The 14,776-nt window shown below is 39.1% G+C and overlaps 1 protein-coding gene across 4 annotated transcripts in view; it reads right to left on the bottom strand.

The window, feature by feature from the left end:
- Positions 1-1,572: 1,572 nt before the first annotated feature.
- cdk6 (cyclin dependent kinase 6) overlaps positions 1,573-14,776 on the bottom strand; it is a 150,186-nt gene continuing 136,982 nt past the window's right edge. For all 4 annotated transcript variants that reach the window (XM_062958007.1, XM_003222106.4, XM_062958008.1 and 1 more), the window contains one exon: positions 1,573-14,703. In XM_062958007.1, the coding sequence (XP_062814077.1) occupies positions 14,557-14,703 (147 nt within the window). In that variant the 3' untranslated portion in view covers positions 1,573-14,556. The remainder of the gene's footprint in view (positions 14,704-14,776) is intronic.

The following is a 14,776-nucleotide window of genomic DNA, read 5'->3' as shown; positions in this document are numbered from 1 at the left end:
TTGAACTGCTTTTTCTGTCATTTGTTGTAAAGCACGAATGTTTTGGTGCTTAATTTGTAAAATCATAATATAATTTGATGTTTAATAGGCTTTTCCTTAATCCCTTCCTATTATCCAACATTTTCGCTTATCCAATGTTCTGCCGGCCTGTTTATGTTGGATAAGCGAGACTCTACTGTACTTTGAATTGTGCTCAGTAGCAGACTGGCAGCCAGTGGAGCCAATGCAACAGGGGAGTCATATGCTCCCTGTATGCTACTCCAGTAAGGAACCTGGCTGCCACCCCTTGGACCACTTGAAGCTTCCGAACAGTCTCCAAAGGCAACCCCACGTAGAGCGCGTAGTCTATTTGGGATGTAATAAGAGCATGGACCACAGTGGCCAAGTCTGGCTTCTCAAGGTATGGATGCTATTGGCACACAAGTTTTAATTATGCAAAAGCTCCCCTGGCCACTGCCAAGGGTTCCAGGAAATCCAGGAGAAGTCCCAAACTGTGAACCTGTGTCTTCAGGGGAGTGTAACCCCATCCAGCACAGACTGTAATCCTGTTCGGCCGTTTAACTGACCAGGAGTACCTCTATCTTATCTGGATTCAGTTTCAATTAGTTCACCCTCATCCATATTGTCACAGCTACCAAGCACCAGTTCAGGTCCTGGACAGACTCCTTAGCAGCAGGTGGAAAGGCGCAATAGAGCTGGACATTGTTTGCGTACAGATGACATCGAATTTCCAAACTATGCGCTGTGCAGGTCTGGTATAGAGTATTACATATGAATTATACAGCTCAACAAAATAATTCTTGGTGTTTCTGTTTTTTGGTTTGTTCCTGGGGTTCTTTGAGGCACTGATTCAGAAAACTGCATTGAATAGACCACAGCTTTAGTTTCTTAGATATGGTTATCATGATTTTCTATGGGAAAGCAGATGAAGACTCCTATATAGCATATGTTCTGTATTTCAAAAACTAGCGCTGATAGGGGGAAGTAGTGCCATTTTTGGAATCAATTGAGGCACAAACGTGTGTTGGCCAGTGATCCATTCATATTTTCTGGAATCCACGGATGTAAGATAATTTATTTGGACAAACCAAGATGAATGAAAGAAATGCAATATACAGTGTTCCCTCACTACTTCGCGGTTCACATTTCGCAGATTTGCTGTTTTGCGGTTTTTCAATAAACTCTAAAAGACTATTATAAATCATAAATAATTGCAATTTACAGCCTAAGGAAGGGAGGAAGAAGCCAAAGGGAGAGAAAAGGAGCCCAAGCAGCAACGGGAGGAGGAGGTGATTCATCAACACATGATTGGTTGATAAAGACTTAAAATAGTGTATAACTACTAAAATAATGTATAAATATTAAAATAAATGTAGCGTCCCTACTTTGCGGATCTTCACTTATTGCGGGTGGTCCTGGAACCTAACCCCAGCGATAAGTGAGGGAACACTGTATATCATCGGCATATTTTCAGCGTTTGTGCAGGTGACTCAGGAAGCTCACTTCAGAATGAGGTGATTTTGGTAGTTATGCCCATGCCTGATACAGAACATTAAAACAGTAACAAGGAAACATGTTGCATCAATTTTATTCATGCACCTGTAAAAGGAAACAGCATTTCAGGTAGACTTTGAGGAATGCAGATATGGAAACAACAGGACGCAGGTTGAATTAGTAAAGATGAACTGCATGCTCACATTATAGTGTCCAGCATGACAGAAAGAATCTGTAGGTGGAGCAGTTTGTGGCTTAGGTGAACATTGAACTATTTCAGCTGAAATCATAAATGCATTTTCATAAACAATAACATCAGTAAGATAGAGTCCAGTTCAGGGATAGGAAATGAGTTGCCAGGGGTATAGCGACAGGAATGACAACCCAGAACCCTGCCCCAAATAAGAGCCTTGCCTCCCCAATGACATTTTCCACTGCTCCCCAAACATTTAGCGCTGCGCTTAAACATTTATTTTAGAAGACATTAAGCAGTAGCACCTTTATTTTAAAGGAAGGCAAGGGCAAACCCCTTATGAACAAAGCTGGTTGAGAAAATTCAGTTATTTCTTAGGGTTGCGATAAGTTGGAAACAATTTTACAACTACACAATCATTGTAATAGTCTTAAAACAGAAATCATCCATAGAGTAGCTTTTTTTAAAAAAAAAGTCTAACCTTTATATAATATGCTTTATTTATAATCCGCTCTGTCTTCCTGAGGGGACTAGGAGTGGATTACAGGTACATATATGGCAAACATTCAATGCCGTTATACAATTGACAAAGGCAGACATTACATAAACAGAGGCAAGGCTTCCCTCTTTTCATCTCCAGCATCCAGCTGTGCCTGACTCAGCCATGAGGAGGTGCTGTTGTTTCATTTTCCACGCTGAGGAGCCTGTCGTCCATGGACTCCTTTCCTGGTCGGATTTTTGCCGGCATGTTTTTCAGGGCGCCTTTTACCTCCCCGCCAAAGTGGTACCTATTTATCTTCTTACATTGTTTTTGAACAGCTAGGTGAGCAGAAACTGGGCTGACTGCAGGAACTCACCCCAACCCAGGCTTGAACTGCCAACCTTCTGGTCGATGGGATCTTCTAAAGCAGGCGGTTTAAATCACTGTGTTAGCCCGGTCCTATATACATTTTTAAGGGTTCTCCTTAATTTATAATATTAAAAGTAGGTTGCTAAGAGTTCAGCAACTGCTGTTTACAAGTCCATAATAGCAGCTTGATCTGGAGACATTAGTTGATATTAATGTTCATACACAATATTGAAGCCTACTTTTTGGGACTGTGCTGCTTTTGGGAGGTCCTGGAAAATGTAGTCCAAAATTGTAACTTTTCCAAGTTCTGATCTTGTCCTAACGTAGTAAAAGACAGTGACTGCGGATTGCAGTCAAGCCCAGCAATAGGCTTGATACTATTTTTTATGGCTACCTGGTAACCCTATTCAACAGTCATAGAAGAGCAATTGTCTCAACAAAGTTTATTAGGCACACAGTCCTGTTCAGCAAATGTAGAAAAATGATTGGTAGTCAGGATCACACACACAGCTTTATTCCATACAATGTTATCAAAGCTAAATCTAATTACAGAAATCAGGGACAGTGTCTTATATATCCATCACTGATTACTTTCTAGTGACAATTACATAAAAAAGGAAACAAAGAAAGAAAATAATCCAAGCTACTTTATCCGTTTTTAATTTCCTGCAAATCTTTTCCCACTCTACTGGGTAAATCTCATTCTACCAAAACATTATTCAAGTTTACATGTTAAAAATAAAACACACACGCATACATACATGAATGAGACCTAACAGATACTACATCCAATAAGCTTTGTCTCTTTAGTTGCAAAATGCAAATATTATACTACGCAGCTCATTCAGATCCTTTATTTTATATCCTGACGTCTTTTTAGCCCCACTAATCATATTAGCAGCTCACATATCTAAAATGAACATTTAAAATGCAAACTATATAGGAAAAGCACAGATCTTCTAAAGTTGGCAGCTAGTGATGTTTTTGTAAGGTTAATACTCCACTCTTGACCTTAAGTCCGAGGGAGATATCTATTTTAGTTAAGAATCCACATATTAATAAAAAACCCAAACATTTGCATTGCATATACACAACTTGGATATAAAAGTCCATCTTTTCAATAAATGCCGACCCCATTAATTGGGTCTGAGTGCTGTTACTAACCATGTGTCCTCATTGGATCAGTCAGCTGCTAACCAGGAACCTGAGACTGGAAAATTAAAATCACCTTTGTAATTGTAAACACACTTGTTCCCAACAAATCTCATTGGTTTCAATGGAAGATGATCAAAAACAGATTGTTTAGTGCCAAGATTCTCCTTCTAGAGTCCAGAAATTACTTGTGTTGAAATTGTCCTGTATAAAACCTAGTTGGTTCCAAAAACACAGAGGGAAATAAATAGACTAAGATCTAATTTTGTCCCCTTCACAACCCAAACCAGTTGAGCCAGAGGAATTGCATTTGGTAGGATAATTCAAGAGAGCCATGTGGTGTAGTCATTTGAGCTTTGGGCTAAGACACTGGTAAACCAGGGTCTGAATTTTCACTCAACCATGGAAACCCATTCAATGACCTTCGATGCATCATGTTCTCTCAGCATCAGAGGAAAGCAAATGTTCTCTGAACAGATCTTAGCAAGAAAACCACAATAGGTTCTCCTTGGGGCCAGCGTAGGTCTGAATAACTTGAAGATATGCAAAGCAACTACAAGAATAATTCAGATTCAGGTCATCAGAATAGTTAATCATTTGCAAATATTTCATATCTGTTGCAATTCATCATAATAGTTACAGCAGATCTTTCGTATTCATTGAGGTTTGGTACCAAGACAGCGCAAGGATACCAACATCTATGGATGCCTAAGTCCCATTATTATACAATGACATAGTAAAATAGTATCTCTTATATAAAATGGTTTGTTTTGGGATTTTTTTGTGGGGAGGGGTATTTTCATGTTGCGGATGAACCACTGAAACAGGATTTATGTATATGGAGGGCCAATTGTATGGTAGTTGGGATGCTTCACAAAAAAAGAGAACAATGACAACCCTTTAAAATTATTCCATTTGCCTAAACTGAAGTGCCTAAACTCTAGAGCAGTGGTCCCCAACCTTTGGGCCTCCAGGTGTTTTGGACTTCAGCTCCCACAGTTCCTAACAGCGTGTAAGCTGGCTGAAATTTCTGGGAGTTGAAGTCCAAAACACCTGGAGGCTCATAGGTTGGGAACCATTGATTTTGAGAACTGGTTCTCAACCTGGGGTCCCCAGATGTTTTTGGCCTTCAACTCCCAGAAATCCTAATAGCTGGTAAACTGGCTGGGATTTCTGGGAGTTGTAGACCAAAAACATCTGGGGACCCCAGGTTGAGAACCATTGCTGTAGAGTGTATACAGAGCCATACCCTTGAGTTCCAATTAATCTTGTTGCCTTACTTTTTTCAAATTCCCAGTTTCTCCCTCTTCCACCCATTTCCACCCTTCCTCCTCAGCTTCCTCCATTTGGTGCAAACTGACTTAAAAGCACAAAAGTAGTTTGCACTCAGTGAGTTAATTAACTTAGTGGTGGGGAGAGGACAGGAAGGCAGAATCTTGTCTTTCCCTGAAGATTCTTGCTAAAGCAAGAAGATTCTTGTCATCCTGATCACGTTGTGGTGCTGCTTGGCCGCAGGTGTCCTGGTTTTCATTTGTGAAATGCTAGAAGTTCTGCAGAGGCTCTTTATCAGCAAGAGCTTCTTTATGCATAAGGACTTGAGAAATACTGTTGCCCATCCATTAAGACGAAAGGAGAAACCACTTCACATGGGAGTTTTGTTTGAGTATTGCAACATGGAGCTTAGACTTGGGAGCACAACCCAGAAATCCAAGCCATAATGTTCTCCAAGGGCTCCAATGCGCCCTTACTGAATGTACGCAGTGTACTTTTGCTTGGAGCAGAAAATGTAGAAATTCAGGGAACGTGGAGCTCACAAGGTTTCAGAGACCAGGAAATTAAAGCTAGACTGCAGAAGTAGGACAGAGAAGGTATGGCCATCCAGATGTTGCTGATGCATAGTACTATTTATCCTTCACAATCGGTCACAACAGCCAGGGCTGGTGGAAGTTGCAATTCACCAATACATAGTGGCACAGTTAGCTTACTGTTGTTGCCAAAATAAATCCCATTGATTACACTGACCTCTGTATATTTAGAGCTATGTTCCTAAATTACTGTAATAATGTTTAACCGCAGAGTACAACAAAGTCAACCCTCCCCAAAGTATGTGTATTTCCATTTTTCAGGCCCTAGGACTGACAGAATATTAACTCATGAGGAAATAAGAAATACATGCCAATATATAACAAACAAACACAGTTAAATGGCCCATGCACAAATTACAAGTATCGTAATATGACAGAATACACAATAGTCCCAACAGTATGCATTTCAAGTTATACAACAGCTCTACAAAACTACAGAATCTTTCCTTCCTTCTTTCTTTATCTTTCTTTCTTGGAAGCTCAGATTCCCGGCGGGCAAATCCCTGCCCCTGTCACCAACCTCTCTGCTTAGACAGTGAACCAAAACTTGGAAAATCTCTTTCCCAGGCTCTGCAGTGTGCCCACAGAGACACCAAATGCACATAACTTTGTGTGCAACCACAACCCCTTTAGCAGCAATGAGAAATGCTGTAAAAGCCCCTAAACAGCAGGTAACTACGGTAAGTTGAAAGTATTTTACAGAGTGTGTGTGCCCAAATATTAAAGGTTTATCCAGGAATAGGAATCTGTCCAAAAGTAATGGTGCAATAGCTATCTATTTTAGATTGCTCACTTTTATGAGCACAGCACACAAACCACTGGAAAAGCGAAGAGACTTGCACCAATGACGATGCAGAGTACTATGTAGATAGTATAATCCCCGAAACATCAGCAGTGAAACAATGGAATCAAAAGATCTAAGTGGAACAAAAGTGAGATGATGAAACCATAAACTCAAAAAATAAAAAATAAATAAAAAAAAGATCAGCAACTGGATGCTGCCAGGCAAATCCAGGGTCCACAGGTGTGCTAAATTGCTCATCAGGATTTAAAGAAGGATGAGAGTGCATAGCATCCGCAGTAGTATGATTTATTATCATGCCTTGGGGCAGGGGTTATTTTCAAAGACATCCTCCAGAAACTGGTTGCTAATTAGGATGTTAAGCACTTTCGTTCAGAGCGATGAGGCAGGAATGGAAGAAACATACAAAACTGTCAGTCCTGTACAATTCATCGAGTCTTGGACTATTTTTTAAGAGCTCGGGAAGGTTTCTGCTTTGGACTACAATTCCCAGTGTTTTCTAGCAAGCATGGCTTCTAAGCTTGATAACTTAAGTATTCTGGGAATGGCAATCCCTCAAAATATATGTTCCAAGCTCTGATTTTGTAAAAGGCTTTCCATAGTTTCATGTGGACCAACCCAGTTAGAGAACCTCCTACCAAAAGACATTGCTGACTTGCATTTAGGGACTAGGTTATGAAGATTAGAGAGTTCCCAGTACAAATACTGCTCTTCTAAAAATCTAACAATGACATGTTGGATGAGTTTCCAGGCTCCAAAATGGCATAGGATTTCCTTCCATACAAATTCAGAAACCATGCTGATGAGAAATGGGCACAATATGTATTTCAGATTGGACCTGAATTTTTTTGAACTTGCTTGTTCTAAAGTGCTTTATAAAACCAACCTTTCGATGCACAACAGCACTAATTAAACTATTCATCACGAGCTTCCATTTGTTAATACAATAGGCTATATATTTATATCTATTTATCTTACAGTAGCTTTACACAAAACACACAAAGCTTAATTTATGATGCGCTTAAGGGTTTACAGCTGCCATTCAGGAAAATAAGGCTCTCTATTGTACATTATAAATGTAGATGAAAAAACTTCCTTGATTTTGGTTCTCTTTTTGTGAGCTATTTTGAAATAATCAAATCAGAGTTTCTATAGCAGTCAGTTTGAACAAGCTGTGTTTCCAAATTCAGTCTCCCTTGCATACACTGTAATCACGTTTTATTTTCAGGTAGAGTTTTTGCCTCAAAAATATTATCTTTACTCCAAAGCCTCATAATTTTCCATAGCTGTACTATCCATGTTACATTTCAGTTAAAATCAACTATAGTGCTTAATAAAATCTTCCTCAACCCTTATTAAAAGGTTTTTAATATTTGCTTTAATATTTTGCTTATTTGTCTTTTTGTTTTGGAAACATTTATACCTATGTTCTAGTCAATGGCCATTATCCAAGAGTTTTTGTATGTATGCATGTAAAAGTCTTTTCTATTTCTATTTTCTGGTATTTGTCAGTTATCCAAACTGTGAACCTCCAAAACTGTGTAATGATGAACTTTGTAAAAATAAATTGCACAGGCAAGAACAGTAAGGTGCTGTAATTATGACTGAATCACAGTGATTGCGTGCTTTATTATTGGTATAAGGAGGTGCAACTTCCATCTGCTTGGCTGAATAATTTTCATGGAGGAAGACAGCTGAAATATGTCATTGACTCAATAATTGTGATCTGTTGTGCTGTCATCCTGTATATTTGCCATTCCTGGCCCCACCTTGTTTCATCTATTGTAAGTTAAAGTGGGAGGAAAGAGGAAGAGGCAAACCTTATATTTCAAGCTCTACCCATTTGAAATGCTTTCAGAGTTTGGGTCTATATCTTATTAATCAACTCTCCTACCCCTGGGTCTCCCTCTCTGGTAGTTTTTCAGTTTCCTCATCTGCCCTACCTATTTACCTTTCTTTCGCTTGTAGCTTCCCTACATCCTAACCTTATTCAGAACTTGGGTCCTGGCGTATGCCTTCTCTGTGCTACGTAACTATGGCTGTGCTTTCTACATCCCGTTTCCAGCTTGGCTGTAGGATCTTCTCTAATTCTCCATCACAACTCTAGCCCCAAACATGGTAACACTTGTAAGTTCTCATCTGTCTGTTACTTAGTGAAGACAGATATTTGTAATGTCCGTTGTATAAAAAGGCTACATAATTTTCTGATAAACATTCCTTTTATGACATGTGTCCAATTCAAGGCCCGCGGCCTGTTATATAATTTTATATGGCCCTCCAGATGCTGGACGACAACCCCTGTGTTCCTCATGACTAGAGCTGATGGGAGTTGAGATACAGGAACATATGGGAAGCTGCAGTTGTTCAGTCAGGATAGTGGGGATTTAATTTAGATAAAATTACTTTGAAAGGTCCTTTAACCTTTCCCCAGCCTCAGAGCCACAACGGCGGTTGGATCACAATTCCCATTCTCCCCAGCCTGTATGATAAATAATCAAAAGTGATGGGAGTTGTCATTCCATAATATCTAGGAATCCAAATTGGGTGAAAACAAAAGTGAACCAAACACTATGTAAAAAATTATACTTGGCCTTCTGTATCCACAGATTCTCCATCCATGGATTAAATGGCCCTTTGAAAGCAGGCAACCATAAGGTTGATGTGGCTCTCAATGAAAAAGAGAGTGTGCTACCCCTGGTTTGTGATACTCTACCCACAATGTACAGAGGTATCTTGTGGCTAATGTGAGAAATGCTTCATGATCCCCAAATTAGTCCCACTTTCTCAGCTGCTTTTAAAATGTCTTAGTTTCTCTCTCCTCTTCCTACTTCCTCAGCTTACTTCAATTGCTGCAAATTGAATTTAAAATCCAAAAGTAGGGTGCATTTAATCGACTCAACACGGGGAGAGGAGTGGGCATAATCTTGCTCTTCTTGTCAGCTAAGCAAAAGAAAACTGTTGCTGCCTCATTAATAACTTTTACTATCTTCATCACACTCTGATATTGTTTGGCCATTTGAATCCCGATTTTTCTCTGTGAATTGTTGGAGGGTATCATGTTTCTAGAACATCCAGATCCTAAATACAGTACTTGGAGGGGCCATTGGTATTAATAGGTTGTGCATTCTTTAGGTATGTTTAGGACTGTAATTACTTTCTCGATGTAGCAGCAGAAACAACCAATGAACTGGTCTGCACAAAACTTCAAATATATGTTTCTAAGACATTACAAAGGTATACATTTTCAACTATTTGTATCCTAGCAATGTCCCCAGCAAACATTTCCCAAAGCTACTTCATTCAGAGCAAATTAATCTAAATGCAGGCAAACAGCAATAGCTGCTTGGAATGTATAACTTTAGTATACATGCACTACTCTGAACCTGAAGTCAACAGGAACCTAAAACGGTCCCCTCCCACTTGATTTTTAAAAGAAAAAAGAGGCCGGTAAATAAGGAACAAAAATAATTCACTGGTATGAGTAATGAAAACTTTAAATAGCTGCTAAAGAGCCTCACTACTCACTACTACACACAGTTGGTTTCCTATAATACAGTAATTGGGTGTTGGGGGGATATATTACATAACATTAAGAAACTGGATATGCTTGGTACACTGGAGAAGAAATGATGAGATGTGTCCATACAGTTTTTGTGCTAATTCAGCCTTATAAATACATCCATAGAAAATAGTCTGAAAGCAACTGTATTAACCTGTTGGAAGGGGAAGAGCTTCAGCTGTTTTCCAGCATAGCCCACTGCATAGCCTTCTATAGTAACATGGCTGGTTTCTGCTCTAGACCTCAGGGAATGGTGATGGCTATCAGGTGAGTGCTTTCACAAAAGGGTAAGGCACCTCTTTGAGTCTGAGGCATGAATCCAATTTTCAATAAGTACAAGGGGTGAGGGTTCCAGTGGTGGGTAGCACCCCGCTCTTACCAGAGTTCAGAAGCCAAAACAGAAATGATAAACAGTTTGAAGTCAAGAAGCTATAACTCAAAACAAAGTCCAAGAAGGTAACCCAAGAAGGGGCCTAAGAGTTGGAAATCCAAGGTATTCAACTGAGGTGGGCTGAAGTTGCTTTCAGTACCAGCTACTCTGCTTCTTGAGAGCTCACATTTCCGACAGTATAAGGAGAGCGCATAGCTTTTCACATAGCTTTAGGATCTGTTTCAAAAGCTTAATTCATATTCATTCCTTCAGTTTCCATCTTGATGAACTGGAGGAAGATTTTGGCTGTTCATTATGCTAAACTCAGTTGCCGTAAGTCTTCTTCATCTTCTGAGGAAGACAAACTAAAATGGAAGGGGCGTGAGAGGCAGGAGCAAAGCAAAAAAGGGGTGAGAGCAGAAACCAGTGGGATATTTTAGCTTGAAGCTGTTATTGCTAGTAACTAAGCCTTAGAGTAGACCTTTCAACATTTTAGAGTTGGGGGGGGGGGGGTTGCTATATAAATGTTAGCAAAACCTGAGGAACCCCAGTCGGTTGGGTTGGGAGCAAAGGAGGTCTGGGATGGTCACAAGGCCTGCACTGAAGCAATATTTTGCTTAAAAATTGACTAATTTCAGTAGTACTTTATTAGAACATCTCTGGAGGATGTGCACTGACTTTGGAAGCTCTGGGCTTCAATTGTTTATATTTGTAACCCTTATGTATTACATTTATGTTATAATCCTTGTATTCTGCATCAAAAATTATGTCTGCAGTAAAACGGAAAAGCAAAAGCCACTTAATATTTCTGTCACAGCTCACAAAATACAAAGCTCGTCTATTCTGACAGGGCACAAGGTAGAAAATGTCCAACACATATCCCAGAATAGCAAATCTCATCCATAACTCAGAACAAGAGAGGAATAATAGCTAAAAAGATTTCAAAAAGTAGATTCCATAGAAGGAACCTGTGTCCTACTCATTTTCACCTAGAGAATAAACAGTTCACTTGCATACCCTTTTCAAACATAATGTGAAAGTTTTGATCAATAATACTTTCTATACACATTGAGTAACATTTCTAAGCTTCTAAGACCATAATTATTAGCTGTTACATTATTTGACTGAATGCATTTCTAGATTATTTACATTTCTAAGCAGGCCTAGCTTCCAGAAGCCGAGAATTATGTCCTTAGCACATGGGAATATTAATTATTTTTACATGAACCAGGAGAAGCAGAACAGTAAACACACTACATAAAAACAGATCTTGATAAATCCTAGCCAAAAGTAATAATAATAATAGCAAGAACAATATGGGTACAAATCAGAACACCACAATGCCTTTTTGCAGCCATAAGCACTAAGAATGAAGAAGACCTCATGGTAATACCTTCCACCGGGGAAATGGATGGTCACTGCAAATAGGATTACCCAGTAAAGGGGACTATAGGGACAATATGACTCTTCCAAATGCAATGTTTGACCTCTCCCAAAGACAAGGTTTCCTTCCCCAGCCCATGTGTATCATTGACAATCCCATATTTCTCACTCCAGTCCCTCCTTACACATGTGTCATTGAAGGATATCATAATGACCCCAGAATTACTTCTGTCCCATTCCCCATAAATTCTCTGAAAAACCCTGAATGCAAGATATCCTTGGATGTCCACCTCAAATTGCTCACTTGGGTTGCCTCAACAGCTAAGTTGGGGAAACCAACATTTTGGGATTTACTCCCACATTTCCAAACCACCATGACCAGTCCAAAAAAGCAATCTTTTGAAACACTTATTATCATGGCAGTAAGATATAGGCAAAGTCAAGAAGGCTTTCAAACCAGTCTAGGCATCTATGTATATTTCACAAATCTGTCATTACCTCTCCAGTAAACCTTAGGGATCAGAGTTGCTCCAGCAGCGTAGCTGTCCTCACAGACAATACACATTAGCTTTAGCATGTGCTGATGGTCTTAGCTATATGATGCTAAGACTGCATCACATGGTGCTAAGACAAATCACTTGTTTTTCCATGCTTTGGTGCAAAAATATTGAAAAGCAGCACTTGGAGAAAACTAAATCTGCTGTAATGTAGACATTTTACACACCTAAATCCTTCAATCACATGGGCTTCATATGACTTTGCCATGGGAAACTCGAAGGAAAGAAAATATTCAGCATGACTTCAAGGAGTGGACATGCAAAAAAAAAAAAAGCGCAAGAGAGAAGGGCTAATATAGCTCTGTAAGCTGGAAGGAATACAACAGGATAATACAGGGACAAGGAGCCTTCAGCCCTCCCGATGTTTTGGACTTCCATTTCCAAAAGCCCCAAACATGTATAGCCAATGGTAAGGCACTGCTGGTGTTGTATGTTGAGAGAGCCATAAGTCCCCCAGTTCTTGCTCAACAGAAATAACAAATATTATAGTGGGATGCTAAAGGTACATTATGACTCCCGTATCTGCAGGACCAATATTTGCAGTCTCATTTATTCTCCAACAAAATATGTAATCTCTATTTTTTGTAGTTTCACATGTCCACATGAAGTCGTATTGTAATAGCCATCAAATAATTCCAATAGAACCTATTCTTTTGTTGTGACCAAGGTTGTTGCAGCTATGAATACATTGGGGCAATTTTCTCCAGAACTACATTTAGGTCACTGCAGTGCAACCTGTGGTTACATGTATAGTTTTTCTTTCCAAAGATTAAAAAATATTTCATTAACTTGTACTACAAAAATAAAATATTCTTTTAAAAATTCTAATTCTTTTTTTAAAAAAAACATTTTAAAATATGTACACAGTTTAATTGAAAATCAAAATAATTGTGCTACGACAAATTGATCAAAGATTACTTTCATTTGTAGCAACTCTAAAAGAGACAGCATCAATAGAATAATCAGTCTAAGTGGCAGTGTTACACGAGGGCACCTCATACATTATGATACATAAAAATATGAGATCTGATTATAAGAAATATCTAAGAACCAAGGTTGGCTTGGTGACAATTAGCTGTCCATGCCTTGGTTTTTTATAGGCATGGCACATAGGTTGTATGACAGCAAAGAATACTTCCTTCCTCATAGCATAATCTTATCCTTGTTTATTCAGAAGTAAGCCTCACTGGACTGCATCCAGATTTAGTAATATTTACAGGAGAGTCATTAAAATCTATTGCTCTGCTATGGCTAAATATGCCCCAGCCTACTGTTTTCACTATAGCTTGCTCCCAGGAAAAACTACACAGGATTGCAGCCTGACAGTGAAATTCTATATGGACTATTTAGAAGCAGGTCAGTGGGGCTTACCCTTACGTACATGGATATAGTAATGGCAAGTCTATTAAAAACAAGTATTCATTGCTCATTGGAAATTATATGGAAGCGAAACGAAAGGAACATTTGATTTTAATTCTTTCTCATCACCTTTTTTTTGCTAGGTATCATAGTCTAAATATATATCACTCTCTAAGGACCACGAGTGCGACGTCTGACAAGACTAAAGATACCTTATGCAATGATTGACATATGCTCGCCAAACAAGAGATCTGTATAAATTATTTGTTTAACCCACCTTTTCCTCTACCACGTGAGTGTAATTTTGTTCATAATAGCACTGTTCATAAAATCAAAGAGAAAGAACTTATGACAAAGAGCAATGAAATGCTGCAATTATCATCTCATGTTTCCTTTTGGGGAAGGACATTCCTGTGTGATTACAATCACCAGATGTGTTTGTACACATTTTGCTTTAACTGTAGACTACAGAGCTTCAGCGTTTTGGTGTCTGTCTTTTAAATATTGCTTTAAGAATTTTTTCCTGAAATCACATTAAGCAAATAAACAGGCAATCTTATCATCCTAACTCGAAGTAATACCAAACCAGACTTCAGCACCTAGAGACAGAAGTTAAGTCATGTTTTGGTAGCGAGAATGGACTGCTGTAATCCATGGCGGCACCCTTTGCTCTAAGCGGAAGGAAATGGCAGCAAAACTGGTCAGCAGCAATTGAAGTTCTCTAGATAGAACTAAACAAACATCAAGTCACAGTGGGAATCATCTGACACCTTGCCTCTTGCATTGCTTTGAAGGTAACTAGGTTCTTGTCCTTGGAGAAGGTTGCTCTGTAGACGTACACAAATGGTACGAGAGGAGACGAGGAGACGCTCCAAAGAATAACCATCAATTGAACAGTGGTGTTTTTTTTAATTACCCTCGGTGATGACTTTAACAAGTTGGTTGTTTTGCTCATCTATAGGTTAAGCAGCCTTATGGTGTATTCATCTCAGTGGAGTTCTGACTGGATGACATATCCGAATCCATATTCTCTTTGCATCTCTCCAGATCATGAAAATAAGGGTGAGATAATGCATCATAAGCAGATATTCTCTTTGTGGGATTGAATGTCAAGCATTTCTGTAAATAGAGGGAAAAATTAGACCATTACAAACAGAGGCAAAACTGAACTAGGTCTAGAAAAATAGGTCCT

The sequence above is a fragment of the Anolis carolinensis genome, chromosome 6 (genome assembly GCF_035594765.1).
Source record: "Anolis carolinensis isolate JA03-04 chromosome 6, rAnoCar3.1.pri, whole genome shotgun sequence".
Taxonomy (NCBI): Eukaryota; Metazoa; Chordata; class Lepidosauria; order Squamata; family Dactyloidae; genus Anolis; species Anolis carolinensis.
Note: the sequence above shows the minus strand (reverse complement) of the source record. Positions and strands in the feature narration are given on the sequence as shown.